This window comes from Pistacia vera, unplaced genomic scaffold, assembly GCF_008641045.1.
Source record: "Pistacia vera cultivar Batoury unplaced genomic scaffold, PisVer_v2 Contig341, whole genome shotgun sequence".
NCBI classification, from domain to species: domain Eukaryota; kingdom Viridiplantae; phylum Streptophyta; class Magnoliopsida; order Sapindales; family Anacardiaceae; genus Pistacia; species Pistacia vera.
Window position 1 is genome coordinate 765193 of NW_022196159.1, and position 20119 is coordinate 785311.

General features: G+C 32.7%; 1 protein-coding gene and 2 long non-coding RNA genes across 3 annotated transcripts; all 3 read left to right on the forward strand.

Annotated features, from left to right (window-relative positions):
* Positions 1-4889: 4889 nt before the first annotated feature.
* LOC116138502 lies at positions 4890-8390 on the forward strand. The gene is made up of 7 exons (XR_004129294.1): positions 4890-5188; positions 5383-5448; positions 5533-5592; positions 6966-7029; positions 7115-7208; positions 7900-7973; positions 8233-8390. It is a non-coding gene; the product is annotated as an uncharacterized LOC116138502 (long non-coding RNA).
* Positions 8391-8399: 9 nt separating this feature from the next.
* Positions 8400-9526, forward strand: LOC116138503. Its single transcript, XR_004129295.1, has 2 exons — positions 8400-9012; positions 9229-9526. It is a non-coding gene; the product is annotated as an uncharacterized LOC116138503 (long non-coding RNA).
* A 2445-nt stretch (positions 9527-11971) lies between these two features.
* On the forward strand, positions 11972-13678 carry LOC116138493 (pentatricopeptide repeat-containing protein At1g63330-like). Its single transcript, XM_031424202.1, has one exon. It carries the CDS (start codon positions 11972-11974, stop codon positions 13676-13678), a length of 1707 nt encoding a protein of 568 aa, XP_031280062.1.
* Positions 13679-20119: the final 6441 nt, after the last annotated feature.

A 20119-nucleotide genomic window follows, 5' to 3' on the forward strand; every position in this document is an offset into this window, starting at 1 on the left:
GAATTATTCTGAAACCAAATTTCATTAATTTATAAAGCCACATGTGATGAAGAAGTTGATTAGAACGAAACATGATGTGACTCTTTTTTTCTTGTTTCTTTCCTTTTTTTTTTTTTTTTTTTTTAAATTTTGGCAGTGGATTTCTATACTTTATTTGCTTTAAATCCTCAACTTTTAACATAATAACAACTCAAAAACACAATCTTCTATAAGATTACTTTTATCTCTTTCCACTTCATTTACAGGCTTTCAAAATTTTGTGATCAATCAAAAGAAAAAGAAAGGTTCTCATTTAGACTCCTTAACTTTTCCATAATGTAAAAAGTATTATACACAACTAACTACCTAACTCATTGCTAATTGACTTAACAACTTTAACGTGGCTTAACAGTTGGGTCAATAGAAAAGTACTATTTATTAGTACGGTTTTGTTTTTTTTTAATGATTAAACGTGCTATGATACGAAGGTCCATCTGTAATATCGAGGTAACATTATCTTACTAGTATCATGGTTTGATATGTCATTTACAATATTGAGTAATGTTTCTTACGTTTGTCGTGCATCAGTTTCACAAAATTCGATCCCTCCATAACATTTTTTTTTTTTTTTTTTTTTTTGGGACCAAGGTTCGACTAATCGTTGAGAGACTAGCATACAACTCACCCCCACGAGTAAATTTACTCTATTGAGGTAATGTTATCTTACATTAGTATCATGGTTTCAACAATTTGATCTCTCAATAACATATTTTGTAACTAAGGTTTGACTATCCTCAGAAGACTAACGTAACAACCCACTGTCACGAGTCAATTTACACTATTGAGGTAATGTATTTTACGCCAGTATTATGCACAATCTTTGATAACATTATTATTATTTTTTTCACCAACGTTCAACTAATCCTTAAGAGAGACACCAGCGCCGTAAGTCACTGCCATTACTCCTCACTTAAATTGGGATGCTCAATACTAACTCTCGTATAATCATGTTAATTGTCATTCAAAGTGAGTAGTGTGAGAGAAAATCCAATCATATGAAGGAATAAGATGAACATATCGACTAGAAATAGAGGAAAAGTTTGTGTGTTTTAAGTGGCAAGAAAGAATTTGGCATTGTATAGTAGATGTCCTCTCTCATTATTTGTCTCACAAGCAAACTCATTGACTTAAACAAAAGTTCATTAAGGATTTTACAAAGAAATGTGTTCTATCTGATTTGTAATCCAAAAGTAATTTTAAGAAACTAATAAAAATACTTTTTTAGATTAAAATAATAAAAAGTTGTGAAATTGATTTTTATATACACTTCAAATGTCGGCGGCGTTGAAATTGATAACCACTTCAACATAAGGGGTTCGTTTTGTGTAAGGATGACACAAACAAGTTATTCTCTTGTATGATTGATTAACAATTCATAGCAAATCATTTATTGTTGAGAGAGGTAAGAAAATATTATAATAATTTAACTCTGTTAAACATAACCTAATTTGAGTGAATTAAGATAAATCGCGCGTGTTTTTTTCTCTTTACTATTTTTGTTGTTTGTTGTGATTAAGTTACTTTTGATTCCAAATACTCTCTAGATGTTTTCAGACGCAGAGTTTGCTGAAAGACAGAACTATCGAACTCCTTCAACTGAAAGTCGACTTCTTGTACTAAAATAGTTAATAACGAGTCAATTAATGGTTTCGAAAGTAATTATTGATAAGGGTTATATTTAAAATATATTATATGAAAAATTTAGGATGGAATAAGCGGATTGATTTATTAGTGTGAGATGGACTCAAGCCTATCACCTTTAAATAATCCCAACTTTTATCACCATTACTCCATTAAGTATCACTGTGGCCTGTCCCAATTGGATTGGGTCGGGTAATGGCGTTTGACCCAAGCCCATACATTGCAAAAACCCTATTGGTGTACTATACGCAAAAATAATCAAACTTAATATATATAATATATATATAGTTTTTTAAAATAATCTCACAAATTTATAATCTATCTTATCTATATAAAATAGCGTTGAATTTCTCATTAACAAAAATGAATTTTAGAGGTGTTTTAAGCAATTTTTAAAGCTTCATTCCTTCATTTCCAATAATATTATTATTATCCAAACAAAAATTAAATTAAATTAAATAAAAAAAAATTTATGTATTGTTGTCAAAATGTGTTGTCAATTTCATAAATTAAATACGCTTCCTTCAAAACTTTAAACTTCATAAGTATGACTTGGTGAAATCCCAATGGCATATATCCAAAAAGAGCTATTTATTTTTGGCCCTTTCCATATGTCTCTTTTTGCTTGGACTATTATGGCCTATCCGTAAGCTTATGTTTCATTTTCAATTTCATTCAAAGGAATTTAAAAGCTACTACATATATACATATATAATTTGAAATGCGACCACAATTAGCAGAAAAAATTAAATACTCTTCTTAAATTATTATTAAAAAAAGTATAGTATCACATATCTCACATTAGAAGCGCATTAAGGTTGTCTTGAACTTATAAGGTGGAGTCCTTTATGTGATAGTGGGTCTTTTGGGTGTTAAACTCCCAACTCATGACAAGTGGTATCAGAGCATATCTGATTTACCTTTCGGTGCCCCGCCAAACATCCATGCAAAACGTAAAGGGACATTCACGTGCGATAGTGGGTCCAAATGTAATATTTAATGAATGAGAGAGCCACGTTGATATTTAATAAATGAGAGGGCCAAAGAAAATTACATTTATGACGACCAAATTTTAAGTTTAAAAACTAAGGGGGACAAAAAGAGGTATGATATGATAAGGATGAAATTGATAAATGTCTATATATTTTAAAAAAAAAAAAAAATTTGAAGCTCAAGCAGGGATGAGCTAGAAAATTTTCAGGGGTTAGAAAATGAGAAGTGTACACATATATGATATATGGGGGAAAACATGTAATTTTTGAAAACTGGGTGGCCAAAGGAAAAAATGTGAATTTACAGGAACAAAATATAGTTTTTCAATAAATTTTAAAAATTTTGTGGCCACATGGCAAATGTATCTCTGCCTCTTGAGGATTATATCGTATAGTTGGAGAGATCATGCATGCGACAACGAAAGCCAATTCCAACGCTCATATGGTAACTTAGGAGGAAAAAAAATAAAGTACATAATAACATTCTCATCTCGAGGTTTGACTTCAACACTTTAGTTTTTATAGAATGTTTTAGTAACGTTTTGGTTCCTATTAGCTAGAGATGGCAATAAGTTTGATATTTTCGGGTACCTGACCTAGCCTGAAAAGGTCGAGCTTTATTCGGTGTTTACGGTCTTGGGCTCGGACCTGATTTTAAGGCCTTATATCGGGTATGGGCCGAGCCTGGGTACGTCTTCAAGCTCGACCCGACCCGTCAATTTTAGTATTAATTTTACTAAATTATATTTATACTATATATTTAATTAGAAGATTATCCTACATATATATACCAATTTTTCCCAAACCCTAATCTCATCCCATTTGATGAGTATTAAAAAATAAATAAATATTTAAAAACTATTTTTAGAATTAAAAATATAAATTTTTTTTTAAAATTTATTAATATTTAAAAATTCATATTATAAAAATGGGCGGGCTTGAATCAAGCTTGAGATTACAAAAAACTCGTTTGGTCGGGCTTGGACTTTACCTATCATACCCGTGACGACCTTGAGCTTTTTTCATGAGGTCGGGCTTAGGCCTAGGCCAAGGGATACCCGGTCTCGGCCTGACCCATTGCCATCACTACTGTTAGCAACATTTTGGTGTTTGAAGTTGCTAATGATAGAGACAAAACGTTACCGACAAAGACTAAAACGCTACCAAAAAATTATATAAGACTAAAGCGTTACTTAAGCCAAACCTCAAGGATGGCATTATCGTTTTCCTTATTGAAACACATGCATGTAAGTTTGAGTATTTTTACAGTATTTGATTTGTACTCTAAAAAGAATTTTCGAAAACCTTAATTGTATCCTAATATATTTTCCAAATTAGAAAGCGGGTTTAACACAATATTAAAAAACTATTTTCCTTATTAAAAACTAAGAAAACAATGACCATTTTCATTTTCTGATTTTGCTCGTTTGGTAATTATACTTAACAACTTTAAGAATATATTTAGGTATACTTTTGTCCGTGCATATATCGCGGAAAAAGTCATGCTTCATCGTATCTTAGAATGTACATTTACAAACTATTACATTACTCAATTAGTATTGATGAATAACATATTAAAAAAAAACCGACACCATATTATGCTTTAAAACAAATTAATTATTTTTGTACACATTTTTATAAATTAATTATTAAAGCTTAAAATTGTTCATATGTTTTTACGCTTCATTTCAACATATGAGACTATTGTCATCTTATATTAGTGACATTACTATGTTTGATTGATAAGTAATATAAGATTTGATAATCTTAAAAAATCAATAATAATCACTGCTTGTTATTCATGTAGTAATATGAATACCACTATTTTCTTAGTTATTATCAGATTACTTAATAATTTTATTTTTATTATAATTTTATCTCTTATTAATAAAATTTTAGAATAATAATACATTTGTTATCTAAACCATTTAGGAGAATTATCATGGACAATTTTAATTTTAGCTTTAGACAAAAAAAAAAATGTATTAGACACTTATGCCCCTAGTTTAATTTTTTAATCTCAAAAGATTGATTTAACCACCAAGAATGTTTGCTATCTCCACTAACTTTTCTGTTCCAATCATCTTGAGCCCACCTAGATCCACGTGTAAGAATTCTGAAATTAGCTGAGACGCGCGATAGGCCAATCCTACACCCCGATTATAAAAACAGAAAAAAAAAAAAAAAAACCCAAATTTATTACTCACCAAATCCCACCTAAGTCATTTATTCTTCGTCTACCAAATTAATTGTTACCCAGCTATATTCCGTAGCTGAACTCGAACTTTGCTTTTCCTTCCCACTTTTTCACAGTTCAATCGAGCACAAACCCAGAATTTGTCGCGTACAATGTGGATTTCCACTGCACTCCAGCTGCATTTCCCTTTAAACTTGAGCTTGCTTTGATCTTCAGATCAGGTTGAGTGCGTCTTCTGCGGATTCCGTGAATAGTCTTCATTTCCAAGCGCAGCGTCATTGTTCCTTCAATTTCTGCCGTCTCCTCCCTCCGAATCAAGGTACTCATCTAGTTTTCAGCTTCGGGTCCTTAACTATGTTATGTGCAGAATTAACAAAGGACAAATCAGTTGGTAATCTGTCTATCTTTCCGTTGTTAAGCCAACTAGATGAGTTTGGACTCTTTCTGCATGTTATGATTCCATTATTCGCAAATTGGGCATTTAGATGCGACTCTTTCCAACTGTTTTTGCAGGAAATAAGCCAAACCTGTGGTATTCTCCATAAAGCATAGCACTGTCTACATATATATAACCTCTTGGTAAAGGTCCAGCTGATTTTTCAGTGTCCTGTTTCTTTCTTTGTACCAATCCATACTGAATAATTTGGTTTTTGTGTATTTCAGATTCTTGGCTGCAGCCTTGTTGGAGAAGGTCAGAGGTTTTTGCGGTGATTTCTTCCTGCTGTGAGTATTCGGATGCTTGCTAAACTGTTTGAAGTGTTTAATTTGTTGTTTTTACTGCCACAGGTGGACCTGCCTTTTGCTTGTGATTTTAAATGTGTGTTTTCACTAGTTTGAACATGCTAAAACTAAGGAAATGATGTTTAGTTATGTGTCTCCTATTTGTTGCAAAGTAGGCTTGTTAAATGGTGAAATTTATATCCAGCTGATCAATAAGTTTTATTCATTTTTATGCCTGATGTTTGGGCATTGAAGTGAAATCTATATCCATTTTTAATCTGGCTGCTGGTTACGTTTGCTGAAAGGGTCCTTGCATTTACTAAATGAGGAACTAATAGATCTTTTCAGCGCAGATTATATTTTATTTTTGAAGAGAAATTTGATATAGATCATCTTTTAGGGATGTTGGAGCAGTTTCCACGTGTCTTCTAAATCTTTCAAATTGAGAATAGAGCAAAATCATTTAGCATGGCTATCGATTGCTAGTTGCTTGCATTAACTGAAGCATTGATGTTTCATTGAAGTGAAAGCACCCTTAAAGAATTTGTTATTCCAAGAATTATGTAGCAATTCGATTCAAACCTCTATGATATTCATGAAAATCGAACCACTACTGATTATCCCGGTGCATTTTGTAACTACACTTCTAATTCAATAACATACTTTAATTAATTAACATTGTTAATATCAAACTCTTTAAATTATTAGCTAATCAGCAGCCCTGCTTGCTATATATGAGTGGTGCATAATATACTACAACCGAGTTCTTTTATTTCCTTTTCTGTTTCTTTAATTATAAGCCAAACCATAGCCTTAACAGTTGTAGTCACCATTCTTTTGTCATTTGATAAGGAGTGATTCTTTGCTCGATGCTGAACATGAAAGATAATTAACACTGGTTAATGCAATATCACAAAAAGTTATGTTGTAATTGGTTTAAATATTCTTCAGATTGCCCGTAATTCAGATCTCCTCGTCCTCATATATATACAACCAGCTGATTGAAGACAGGTTATATTGTTCATATACATATATAGGATTAATAATCTAAGTTAAGAAATTGTGTGCTTCTTTTCAGATGACACATAAATAATAAACTTAGTGCCTTAATAAGCTACACAATATGCAGCTAGAAGAAAGCTTAATTTAATAGTTGAACTCTGCATCAACTCTAGTTGTTGCGTTTTTCATAGACATAAACACGACTGGTTTGCTAGCTATGAGCATCATCAATGAAAGAACAAATCAGTTGTAAAGCTGTCTTTGTTTTCCAATGTTAAGCCAATTATATGATTTTTGACTCTTTCTGTATGTTATGTTTTCATTACAACAAAATTGGGCAATTAGTATTTGAATCTTTCCAACTTTTTTTGCAGCATATACGACAAACCTGTAAAGGTCTTCATAAAGCATACAACCATCTACATTTTTAAGCACTTGGTAAATATTCCAGCTGAAATTTCAGTACCCTGTTTCTTTCTTTGTACCAACCCATTGTAATTAATAAGGTTTTGGCTTGTTACAGCTGTTTCCAACACTCTTGTTCGAAGAAAGAGAAAATCTGGCTTTCATTTGTTCCTGCTGTGAATATTCGGATTCCTGGCCATCATTTTGATTAGGTATAATTTTTGTTTTTGCTGCCGCTGCTGGACCTGCCTTTTGCTTGTGAAATTAAATGTATGTCTTTACTATTTTGAAGATGCTAAAAGTACGCAAATGATGCGCAGCTTTGTTTCTCTTATTTGTTATAAACTTGGCTTGACAACAAGTAAACGCTATATCCCGTTGCTTAACTAGTATTCTTTCAGTTTTAAGCTTGATGTATGAGTGTTGAAGTGAAATCTAATTCCATAATTTATCTGACTGGTTATTAGCTATGCATAAAGGTTCCCTGGTTTGAGTTATTTGAGTTAGTTTGGAATAAATACATCTATACATAACACATTTAGTTTGGAATAAATACATCTATACATAACACATTTAGTTTGGAATAAATACATCTATAGATAACAATTTTTTTCTTGTGAAATTGGATATAGATCATCTTTTCAGGATGTTGGAGCTGTTTGCATGGGTGTTGTGACTGTTTTCACACTTTGTTATTGAGAAGAGATCGTGTCATTTTTTTTTTCCTATTTATTTTACAGTTGAACTCAGTTTGATGTCTTCATCTGTTGCAATTGATTACAAATGTTGGTCAAACAACTTCTCCATTTCATTTGGTTCACACTGCTGCTATTGTTGCTGCACCTATCAATAACCATCCTAACAGTGTTTTTATTACATTTTAACACTGCCTTCATGTTTCAGTGAACCACCTAGGATCATAAGTGAGTCCATTCCTCTCCGGGGCTGATTCAGGATTTCATTCTCATAACACTACGGTAAATATATACATATAACAATTGAACCTTGGATTTTATCTAATTTTATTCCTGATCTTACCATATATACAGTTATGACTTTCTTCTTTATGTCTATATTTCCCGTTATAAATACAATAATAACAAATTTAATATCCAATCCAAGTTGTCCATCCCATGTGTGCGTAGGGGTTGCGGTTTCTGTTGAAATGTATGTTATGTCCTCTTCCTTTCAAATATGACAGTAATCCAGTGTTCCCCTGTGGCTTATGTTTAACAGAAATGGCTCGTTTAACTAACAGGCAGAAGCATTTATTGACATTTATGATGTTGTATTTTCATTTGATGGAAGCCCTAAACGCTATGCTAGTTTTTACGATGATTGTCTTGTTGCTGAAGAATAGGAGTAGACATAGAGCTAGTGGAACTCATAGGACTTCTAGTGAGGAGGGCATCTCTGAAATGGTGGACCAAATACGGAAGTGGAGGGATACGTGTGAGGTTGCTTCTCGAGCAATAGAAAAGATTGCCGCATCTTTTGACAAAGTGGAGGATAGAAGTCAGCGTTTGTTTGCAGCTATTGAAGACTTGGGACTTTTAACCCCAATGCAGATGATAGATGTTTTTGAGGCAATGTGCAAGGATCAGTACAAAATTGATGTTTTCATGGGGTTGCCAGAGTCACTTAGGAGGCCATATGTCTTGCGCATACTGGAAGAATGTAATGTCTACCGCCCACCCTTTGACCCCTAAAACAATAAAGTTGATGGGGTTGTAAATATTTTTGTCTCGTAATTAAGTGTATGTTATGTTGTCTAAGGACATATAAATCCTTAGATCTTTTTGATGTGTTTGTTACCGAAATGGTGCTGGGTGCCTGGGTTAGGTTCCCACATGGGCAGTAGATGTATATTTTGTCGATCACTTGCCATTAGAGGGAAACCAACATTGGGGAGGGCTTTTGTATTCGAACACAGAGGGAAGAAGTCCAAAGTCAATGGCCGAAGCATTTTCAGTTTCTATTGAGGCCAGCCGAAATTTGAAGGCATGTTTCGTCAAGGTAAGTAATTCTTGAATAAGTTATTTACAGTTTTTGCAAATTCTTAAGTGGAGGGATACTGGGATGCATGGAAGGCGGTTGAAGGTTGTTAGATAGTTTGATTTATATTTTTATGCAATAGGTTTGGTTATCCATAATGAAAGAGTTAAGAGGAATTTGCATGTGAATTTTGTTGTTGCAACTACTTAATTGATTCTCTTTTTTGGCTGGCAAAAGGAAAGGATGAAGGCATGATTGATCACATTACCATAGTAAAGCAGCTGCTGGAGGAAGATTGTGCTTCTGCTTTGACATATCTGGGCTCCTGAACCTTGTGTGTTATAAGATGAAAACAGTAACTCAGGGAAAGTATTAGTTGACTAGTAACTACATGTAAATTATGCTATAACTGATGTATGATATGTTCCTGTTACTGCCGATGGTAATATGATTATGTTGGCCTTGTTATTGAATCCATGACTGAGCTGTAACTTTAAGGTTCTAAATACTATCTCTATAAACTGATTTTCTGCAACTCTTGTATATTTCTTTAATTGCAATGGTTTTGTTGGCTTAAATCTCCTACTGTTTCCAATATGGATGCTCACCTCACCTCAGGTATTTTCACACTTCCTTCTGCCTATCACTGTAACTTTTCATCCACCCAACCACTTGAACTTCAAAGTTTTTGAAGGCTGAAGATTCTCTAAATTGACTTATATCTTACAAGGAGTTCAGATCTTCAGAAAATAGCAAACACTGTAAGGAGTCCGGCCCAACATGAGCTCCAACCAATACTGTAAGGAGTCCCGATGTTGAAGTTAGGACAGTTGGACTTGCACCGCTTGTATTTGGCAAAGCAAATTTCTGATAAATAAAACACGGCGTTGAGATTAAATTACGCAAATAGTAAGAAGAGAGCAACATACCGAATCATATCTTGTTGGTTATGGGATGATGTTAGTAAGATGAGATTGAAAATAGGTGTGAAGAAAGTAACCAGCTTTAACATGGCTTGAAGGGCAAAATAAGAGTTGGTGAAAACCTGCGCAGCTTGATCTTCACTTGAACAAGCTGAGAGAAGAGTTCCACCATCTGGGTAACAACCAGCATAAATCATTTCTTCAAAATGTTGCATTTAGGATATGTCAATAAACTTTTGCATGGCAGGAAGAGTTTGGAACAGCCCTTCCATTCTCTCGATGAATCCTGCACGTCCATATACATTGATCAAGATGTTGTATGTGCTGATATCAGCTGCATATGGTCTTTCTCCAATGCATTTAAGACTTCCTCCAATTATTCAAATTGGCCTAACTGGCCATACATTATTGATTACAAAAGTGTCTGGCTTGAGCCCTGCTTTGTGTATCTGGTTTAAGATGTATTCACATTTGGCAACATTGCCTGTCTTTGAATAGGCACATAACAGTAGCATGTGGGATTTCATTGTTGGGGTTATTCCTAACCTCTTCATATCTTCAAATACAGCCTGTGCATCTAAATCACGTAACCCGTACATGGGGAGAGCTAACTCTCATTAAAAAAAAAAAGAAAAAGATTTAGTGCATGTAAGAACTCAAGACTAAGGGAGAGCCCAACCTAAATGACCGGCTTCATAGGTGAGAGACGTTTTAGACTTAATTATCACACTTGATGGGTATGAGATCCTGATATGGGATCCTAACATTGCACCACCCTTCAAGAGCCGACGTCCACGACGGTTTTTATTCTATCGACACTGACTCGACGGTAGCCCTTTCTCCCTTTGAACGATTTTACTCACCTATAAGTTATTTGATGCAACACTCTCTCCCAAAAAGAGCCCACTGCATCTTAATCTAACCTATAGATAGCCCTTTCCGTAGCTCAACTTTCAACGAAAAGCACTAATGTAAGAACTCAAGTCTAAGGGAGAGCCCAATCCAAAAGACCGTCTGATAGGTGGGAGAGGTCCTAGGCTTAAGTATCCTACTTGGTAGGTGTGAAATCCTTATGTAAGATCCTAACATTTAGGATGCTTTAATGGAAAAAGAAATGTATCAGAAATATTGTTCTTTTCCAAGAATGAAGATATCGTCAGATTACCGGCCTGATGGGTGGGAGAGGCCCTAGGCTTAAGTATCCTATTAGGCGGGTATGAGATCCCGATGAAAGATCATAACATTTAAGATATGTTAATGGAAAAGGAAATGTATCAAAAATATTGTTCGTTTCAAAAAATGAAGATATCGTCAGATTACCGACATGATAGGTGGGAGAGGCCCTAGGCTTAAGTATTCTACTTGGGGAGTGTAAGATCTCGATGTAAGATCTTAACATTTAGGATATGCTAGTGGAAAAGGAAATGTATCAGAAATATTGTCTTTTTCCAAGAATGAAGATATCGTCAGATTACCAGCCTCATCGTGGGAAAGGCCATAGGCTTAAGTATCGTACTTGGCAGGTGTGAGATCCTGATATAAGATCATAACATTTAAAATATATTAATAGAAAAGGAAATGTATCAAAAATATTGTTCTTTTCCAAGAATGAAGATATCTTCAAATTACCAACATGATAGGTGAGAGAGGCCCTAAGGTTAAGTATCTTACATGGTGGGTGTGAAATCCCAATGTAAGATCATAATATTTAGGATATGTTAATGGAAACGAAAATGTATCAAAAATATTTTTCTTTTCAAAGAATGAAGATATGGTCAGATTTTTTTCCAATAAAGTAGAAAAAAGTTGCTTTTCTTTTGTTAGTATTTCCTTTTTATTTAGTAACCAGAAAGCATCAACTGAGCATGGAAAATTTTATATATGAAGAGCAGTGAGAAGAGCTTGAAAGGGTAGCATTAGATTATAATATGACCCCTACAGGTTTCACATAAATACTTTATCCCCCTCTTATTGCCAGTGAGATTCTCTTCTATTATTTAAGCCTAAACCCACGAAAGACTAACCCAGATTGAACCCTAGATACCGCCAATACTCAAATGGCGTCCAAAATCTTCCTACGTCGTTTTTCTTCTTCTCCTTCTTCATTCAAAAAACCAGGTAGAGCGATTACAACTATACCACAAGATTCAGTACATAACGTTGAGGAGGTAGCGAGGCTTGATAAATTCCTTCAAAAAGATTGTAAACAAGGTAATATCAGTCTTCATGAAGCACGCTATTTCTTTTCTTTAATGATTCATATGCAACCCAAACCACCAATTTCATCTTTCAATCAGTTGTTTGGAAGTCTTGCTGAGAAGAAGTTTTATGAAGACGTCATTTTGCTTTACAAGCGAGGGGATTCAATGGGGTTGTTGCCTGATCTTTTTACTTTGAATACTTTGATTAATTGCCTTTGTAATGTGGGTCGAGTTTGTGATGGTTTTGTTGCTTTTGGGAGGATTTTGAGGGAGGGTTTTAGCCCAGATGGTGTGACTTTGACTTCTTTGATTAAAGGTTTGCTTTTGGAGAATGGGAGTTCGGAGGCTACGGAGATGTTCCACAAAATGGTTGTGTTTGGGGTCAGGCCTGATATTGTTTCTTATGGTAGTATTATCCATGGTCTTTGTGAAGATGGGTTGGTGGACAAGGCGAAAGAACTGTTTCTGGACATGAAGGATAAGGGAATTAAGCCAGATGTGGCTGTGTTTAACTCTCTAATTTCGGGCTGGTGTCTTGTGGGAAATTTGGAGGAGGCTGAAGGCTTGTTTAATGAGATAGAATACCAAGGTTTGCAGCGTAATTTACTGAGTTATAATACAATGATAAGTGGGTTTTGCAAGAAGAAGAAGATGAAGGAAGCTGCTCGATTGTTTGAATTGATGATCTTTAGAGGTTTGCAACCAGACACAGATATTTATAATACTTTGATTGATGGTTATTGCTTGCTGACAAGAGATGATCCTATACCAGATCGTCATAAATTTGATGAGCCAATCTATCTGCTGGACCATATGGAGAGTATGGGTTGTAAGCCTAACGTTGACAGTTATAATATTATGATCGACACCATTAGCAAGGATGAAGACGAGGAAGAGGAAGCTATGTTTCTGTACAAGAAAATGATTTTAATGGAAATTAGACCAACAGCATTTACATATAACGCCTTGTTAAGTAGATATTTTCGATTAAATAAGGTTCTAACTGCACAGAAACTATTTGATGAGATGAAACTTTATAATGTCGCTCCTGATTCATTTACATTTAGTGTTTTGATTGATGGTCTATCGAAGAATGACCGTGTTCTGGAGGCAGCAACTTGGTTTCGTACTTTGGAGTATTATGATTTTAAGATTGATATTGGAGTCATCAACTGCCTCATTGATGGACTGTGTAAAAAGGGAATGATCGAAATTGCTTGGGAGATATTCCAGAAGTCGCCTCAAAGAGGCATAATGCCAAATGTTGTGACATATTCCATCTTGATCCATGAGTTTGTTCGAGAAGAGAAACTACAAGAGGCGTATGATTTGTTATCGGATATGGTAAAAAAAGGTTTTGCTCCAAACGTTGTTACATTCAATATTCTGATGCAAGGTTTCTTAGAAAACAATGAGGAAGCTAAAGCGGTTGAACTTCTTCACAAAATGAAGGACAGAAATGTGATGCCAAATGATTACACATTGTCCATGGTCACAGATCTAGTTTCAAAGGATAAACAATTATTGAAGTTGATTCCTCAGTTCCCTCCTCAAAAGTGCTGACCGCAGTTGACAATGAAAAAAACCATCTTCAAGTTGTGATGGTATTTTCTTTCTATCATAAGTCTTCATGTATTTAATTATTTATTTTATTTTATTTTTAAATGGAGTTTATTTTTAAAATCTTTTCTTAGGACTTGATCACTTGAAGATTATTATTAAGAAAGAATAAGAGGATTGATTTGTTAGTGTGAGATGGGACTCAAGCCTGTCATAAATTAATCAATTTTTACAAATTATGTTATAATATGTGATAACGGCATAAATTAGAATAAAATCGAGAAGTAAACCATAGTCTATATATCTATATAATGCTGAAGCATACTACTTCTTCTTTAGCGGTACAGAAAACAAGTTTCTTACAACTACCACAAGAAATACTACAGCAAATCATTGTCAGAGCTACTAAAACTAGCAATAAAAATCTACAGTCAATCCACTTGATGTAAATATTACTAACATCTACAATATCAATTATTATATATTGCTATACACAATTCATATCGATCTTATCTATCCAATTGCAAATGTAAATTTCTATATATACAATCTAACTCAAAACAAGTGCTGCGTAAAAGAAACATCTTCAAACAAAGACACAAGCTACCGGTAATTACAATAGAAGGACTTTCAATTTTACAAATCTTGGCAAACATAAAAAATGAACATGTATTATTACTACTTGGAACACATTTAGTATTTATCAAACATGATATTTACACAAGTATACCTATGCTGGGTGCAGCCTGTAAAAGACAAAATATGCAAGCACTATATATTTTTGCGGTTGCTTTGCTAAAAATATATGATGACAATGGTATACAACGTCTTCTCAAATTGGTACAACAACCGGATTCTTTTCAAAGGATGAGGAATTGCCGAGAGCCTTTCAAATCCATGACTCCAACAAGAAGTCCATGACTCCAACAACAAACATTCTCCTCAAGCGAAGGATCTGGGACAGAATAACAAGGCCAAGTGATATCAATTGCAAGAGATGCTCTATAGATTATGAAATAGTATGTCTTAAATACAATATGTAATAAAAATGAGACATATGTATTCACTCTAGATTAATTCAATGATATGAGTGAAAATATTTTTTATACATGTTTTTCCCGGTACATATATTATTGTATAGAATCACACATTACCAAACAATGTGTGTTATATTATTACGAACAATTGCTGAACAATGTTTTGTTGCATTTTATACTGTTTCTGTACAATTACATGTTCATCTGTGTTTTTCCTAATAAATCTTTAACCTCTATCAAAGGTTGGCCCTTTTAAAAGCCTCCAGACAAGCTGAATCATTCCATTCAATTACTCTCTCAAAACTATTCGTATTTATCTTGGCTTCTATAATCTTCTTGTTTGGTATTGATTTGAATGATTGTTACTATTATTTACAATTGTCATGTTATTTGTAGAATCGAGTTATCTGTTTAGTGAAACGATTTCGCAACATACGCTATACATAAGAATACACATATTGTATTTCTATTGTAATTGTATCAAAAAAAAAAAAATTATATGCAATAATAATAAAATAGTCTAAATAGATTTAAAATTATTTATAATCATACCACATTCATATTAAATCTACAGTTATTAGTTAATAAAATTGCAAATGAATTGAATAACTAAAATGGAAAAAATAACAATTGGACAAACAATATTGGTTGTTAATATCTTTCACATGCCTATCTTAATTTGATTGAGTCATGATGATTCACATATATTCAACACATATATTACATATTTTCCTGCATAGATAAACATAAATATAATCCGATTGATAAAATATATTGCTGACTTCGGTGAAACTATATTACTGATAATCCAAAAGTTGAAATATTAAATATTCCAATTACATTGAACAAAATACAAATAGTTACTTTAATTATATCATATTACTGACATATCATTAACAAATATCAGACAGAAGACGAACCATTGTCAACCCAGAAACCAAAAAACCAACAAAACATGATTCCAGATACAGTGTACAAAGAATGAATAGTTGCTTTAAACATAACTTAACAAATAATATTATTTAATGAACAGTTGCCTGTTCGCATTATATCTGTTTATATTCTTTCTTTGTAAAATGCCATTCACTATTATTTATATGCATGTAAACATAACCAGTTCAACAACTCAAACATCCTCAAATCTTTATTCTCAATTCATTTGCATATTGTTAACGAATGGTAGACAAGAAACCAATAATTATCAATCTAGAAGCCAAAAAAGCAAGAGCAAGCGGTAAATAAGATCGAAAAATATCTCTTATTTTTCCCCAACAATTTCTCTAATATTTCTCCTATACATCTACACTTATAAGTTTGTTTTTCATTCCTACAATTGAAACAACAATGTTAGATAAGCCTGTCGAACTGAAAGATATCCTGCAAAACGTAAAAGCCAACATGGAGAAATTGTCTACTGCTAGAGAGAAGAACAGAGAAATGATGAATGGCTTATTAGAAATAACAGACTCAATCATGGCTATAATCTCGGATCTGAATCAACGTCGATCTCTGATAATTGCAAAAGAAATAGCACTTGATATCCCTTATGGAATAATCTGACATGATCTATGTACATTATTAATATGAATAAAAGATAAAGATAATCCACATTATATTGTTTTTTATGATTATAATAACAACACATACTAATATAAATACTTTTAAATCGATAATTAACATCATATAATAAATATTAAATATTCTAATTAAAAAACTAAGTACCTAAAACAAAAATAATAGACATGCTTATATTTTTTTATCAATGATTGTAATAATATTGAATCAATTGTATATTAACAACGAATACACCTTCAAATATTTATTTTATTTCACACAAATATCATGAACAAATGTAAGACAAAAGACCAATTATTGTCAATCCAAAATCCAAACTAACAGAAACATACAATAAATAACATCAACTGATTTTTCTTATATGCCTTCTACATATCTACTTTTACACGTTCATTGCTTGGTGTTTTGCAGTTCAAATAGTAGTATCAAATGATCCGTCTGGACTAGAAGATATTCTACAAAACCTTAGAAATTTGTAAATTTATCTTCCCAAGTTCCTTTTCTTTATCGTCCCAAGCAACAACATCAGACATAGTTCTATTTTTTTCCTTGAGGAATACCAGGTTCCTTTTCTTTGGCAATAATCAGGGATTCACATTTCAGTAAATCGAATATTACATGCATGGTTGAGCCTGTTATTTTTAACAAAGCATTCATAATATCTCTGTTCATCACTCTGGCAGTGTTGAGTTTGTCCAACATGGCTTTAAGATTTTGTAGAATACCTTCCAGTTCAGGCGGACCATCTGATGTTGAAACAATTTCTCTTGCCATTACAGATGTTATTACAGTCTTCAATTTATAACTAAACTTTATGTATTTTTCTTATGAATAAAAGATAACAACTCTCTCATTATGCCAGAAGATACTCTACTTTAATCGAACCAAAACTTTCCAAAGAAAAAATTCTTTAAACATAAAAAACCCGATAAAAAAATAAAAAATAATAATAACAAAATATTCTATTATAATTAATATTTGACATTTTTTTTTAAAACAATAATCGTTTACGATTTCTTAAAATATAAAAATTTAATAATAAAATAAAAATAATTTAATAAATAAACCTGCGCAATGCACACGCATGCCATCTAGTATATGTACAATCTCATGATAGACACTCCTTTACATAAGGAATCGAATACGTACTAAAATACATTACATCTATCATATATATCTCTACTGAAAGAGTATATAACCATACTTATAGCCACATATGGTACGTTTCTTGTAAACCCTTTTCAAAGGAAAATCATAAGTCACTAGCTCTCAGTATTTACCAAAATATAGAAGAAACTAAGATCCTATAGTATATTCTTAGCATTTTTCTTTTGTTCTTTGTAATTTGCTAATATTTCTCCAATACACATCCACCACATGAAGAAAATGGGTTTAAAAGTTACAAATCAAATTACATAGTCCTGGAGGAAATTAATCCATTTGATAATGCACAATCTCCATGATCTATTTGCAGCTGATCGGAAAGTGAATTCTAAAGCAATCTATATAGTTACAGATATCATGCATGCAATAAGGAAAGGCAATTCCAACGCTCGTATTTTAACTTACGAGGAAAAAAATAAAGTATATAATGACATTCTCATCCCTAATGTTTAACTTAAACAACTTTAGTTTTTATATAATGTTTTGGTAACGTTTTGATCCCTCTTAGTAACATTTTGGCATTAGAAGTTTCCCAATGATCGAGACAAAACGTTGCCGGCAAAGCAGAGACTAAAACGTTGCTAAAAAATTATATAAGACTAAAGATTACTTAAGCCAAACTTCAAGGATGAAATTGTCATTTTCCTTGTTGAAACACATGTATGTAAGTCTAAGTATTTGTACCGTATTTGATTTGTAATCTAAAAAGAATTTTCGGAAACCTTAAGGCTCCATTTGTTTCGTTTTTGGGAATATTTTTGGGAATACTATTATTAGTATTCCCAAAAAAGTTAAACAGTAAAATGTCATTATTCTCAAAATATTATTCTATATTTTTTAATTTCTTTTAAACCTCCTAAATTTGTTAATTTAACTAAACACCCCCAAATATTTTTTTTAGAAATTGCAAAAACACTCCGGCCACCCTCCGACGGTGGTGGCCGGCTGTCCGTATTTAATAGGTGGATTGGAGGTATTTTTGTTAACTTTTAATATTTTATTATAGTGGTGTTTAGTAAATAAACAAATATAAGGGATATTTTTATTAATTTCCAAATCCTACATCGTAATACCCACCCAATTTAACTTTTTTCAAAAGATTATTCTAAAAACTATCAGAATAATGAACTAAATGGAGCCTAATTGTATCTTAATATATTTTCCAAATTAGAAAGCGGGTTTAATACAATATTAAAAAACTGTTTTCTTTACTAAAACTAAGACAAGACAGTTGTGTTCGTTTTCCGACTCTGCACTAGCTTTAATGATTGTATCCGAATTATTTTTGTACACATTTTTATAAATTAGTTATCAAAGTTTAAATTTTTTCATGCATTTTTACATTCTTTTCAACATTAAGGTGTAAATGATATTAGTAATAAAAAATTTAATCATATCAATAAAGATTAAAGAGTGATGCTAAATAGCCCCTACCTATTTTCTATTAAGCCCCCCATTTTCAATTTTAAGTAAGATGAAAATGTAAATAAAAAATATATAAAATCGAAAGATGGTGCTCAAAAGACTAAGCTAGTTTGAACCCTCAATAAATAATTCATAAACAATGTTGCTAAAATGGAGCTCAAAAGCTTGATTCATCGTTTTTCTTCTTCTCTTTCTTCATTCACAAAACCAAGAAAGGAGACTATAAATATACCACAAGATCTGGTACATAACGTTGAGGAGGTAGCGAGGCTTGATAAATTCCTTCAAAAAAATTGTAAACAAGGTAATATCACTCTTGATGAAGCACGCTATTTCTTTTGTTTAATAATGGTTATTGCTTGCTGCATAGATTTGATGATGCAAGGGAGCTACTAATCTCTATGGAAAGTAAGGGTTATAAGCCTAATGTTGTCACTTATAATGTAATTTGAAGAATTGTATTTTAAATTCGTTGATTCATCACTAAAGAGTTACATCCTTTGTATATGGAATTTACGATCTCCTAAATCCCCTAATTATGTTTACATAATATTTTGTCTAACAATTAGGAGATTGCATAATCTTTAGAATATTCTAAGATCGTATACTTGACATAACTAAAATATTACATAATATTTACAGCATTGTAGAAGATTTACACAATATTATGAAAATCTCAACACTCCCCCTCAAGTTACTGCACAGATGTCGCACATGCCTAACCTGTCTAACAGTTGTGAGAAAATACGTTTGAAGAAAACCTTGGTAAGAATATCGGCCAAATGATCCTCTGATCGAATGGGCAATTCAATAATATTTTCATCTAGTTTTTCGTTGATGAAAAATCTATCTACTTCAACACGCTTCATAAGATCATGTTGAACTGGATTGTGAGCAATGTCACATACTACTTGTTGTCACAATATAACTGGATTGGTTGATTAGGTTGATAGCCTAAATCTTGCAGTAGAAATCTTAGCCACAAAGTTTCACAAATCCCAAGTGTCATTCCCCTAAATTCAGCTTCCACACTTAAGCGTGCCACAACATTCTGTTTCTTGCTTCTCCATGTAACTAGATTACCTCATACAAAAGTGAAATAATTAGAAGTATATCGTCTGTCATCCATTGCTCTAGCCCAATCAACATCAATATATGCATGCATAGTTTGGTAGTCCTTATTTTTAGAAAATAAGATTCCCTTTTCAGGGACATCTTTTAAATATCTCAGAATACACATAAT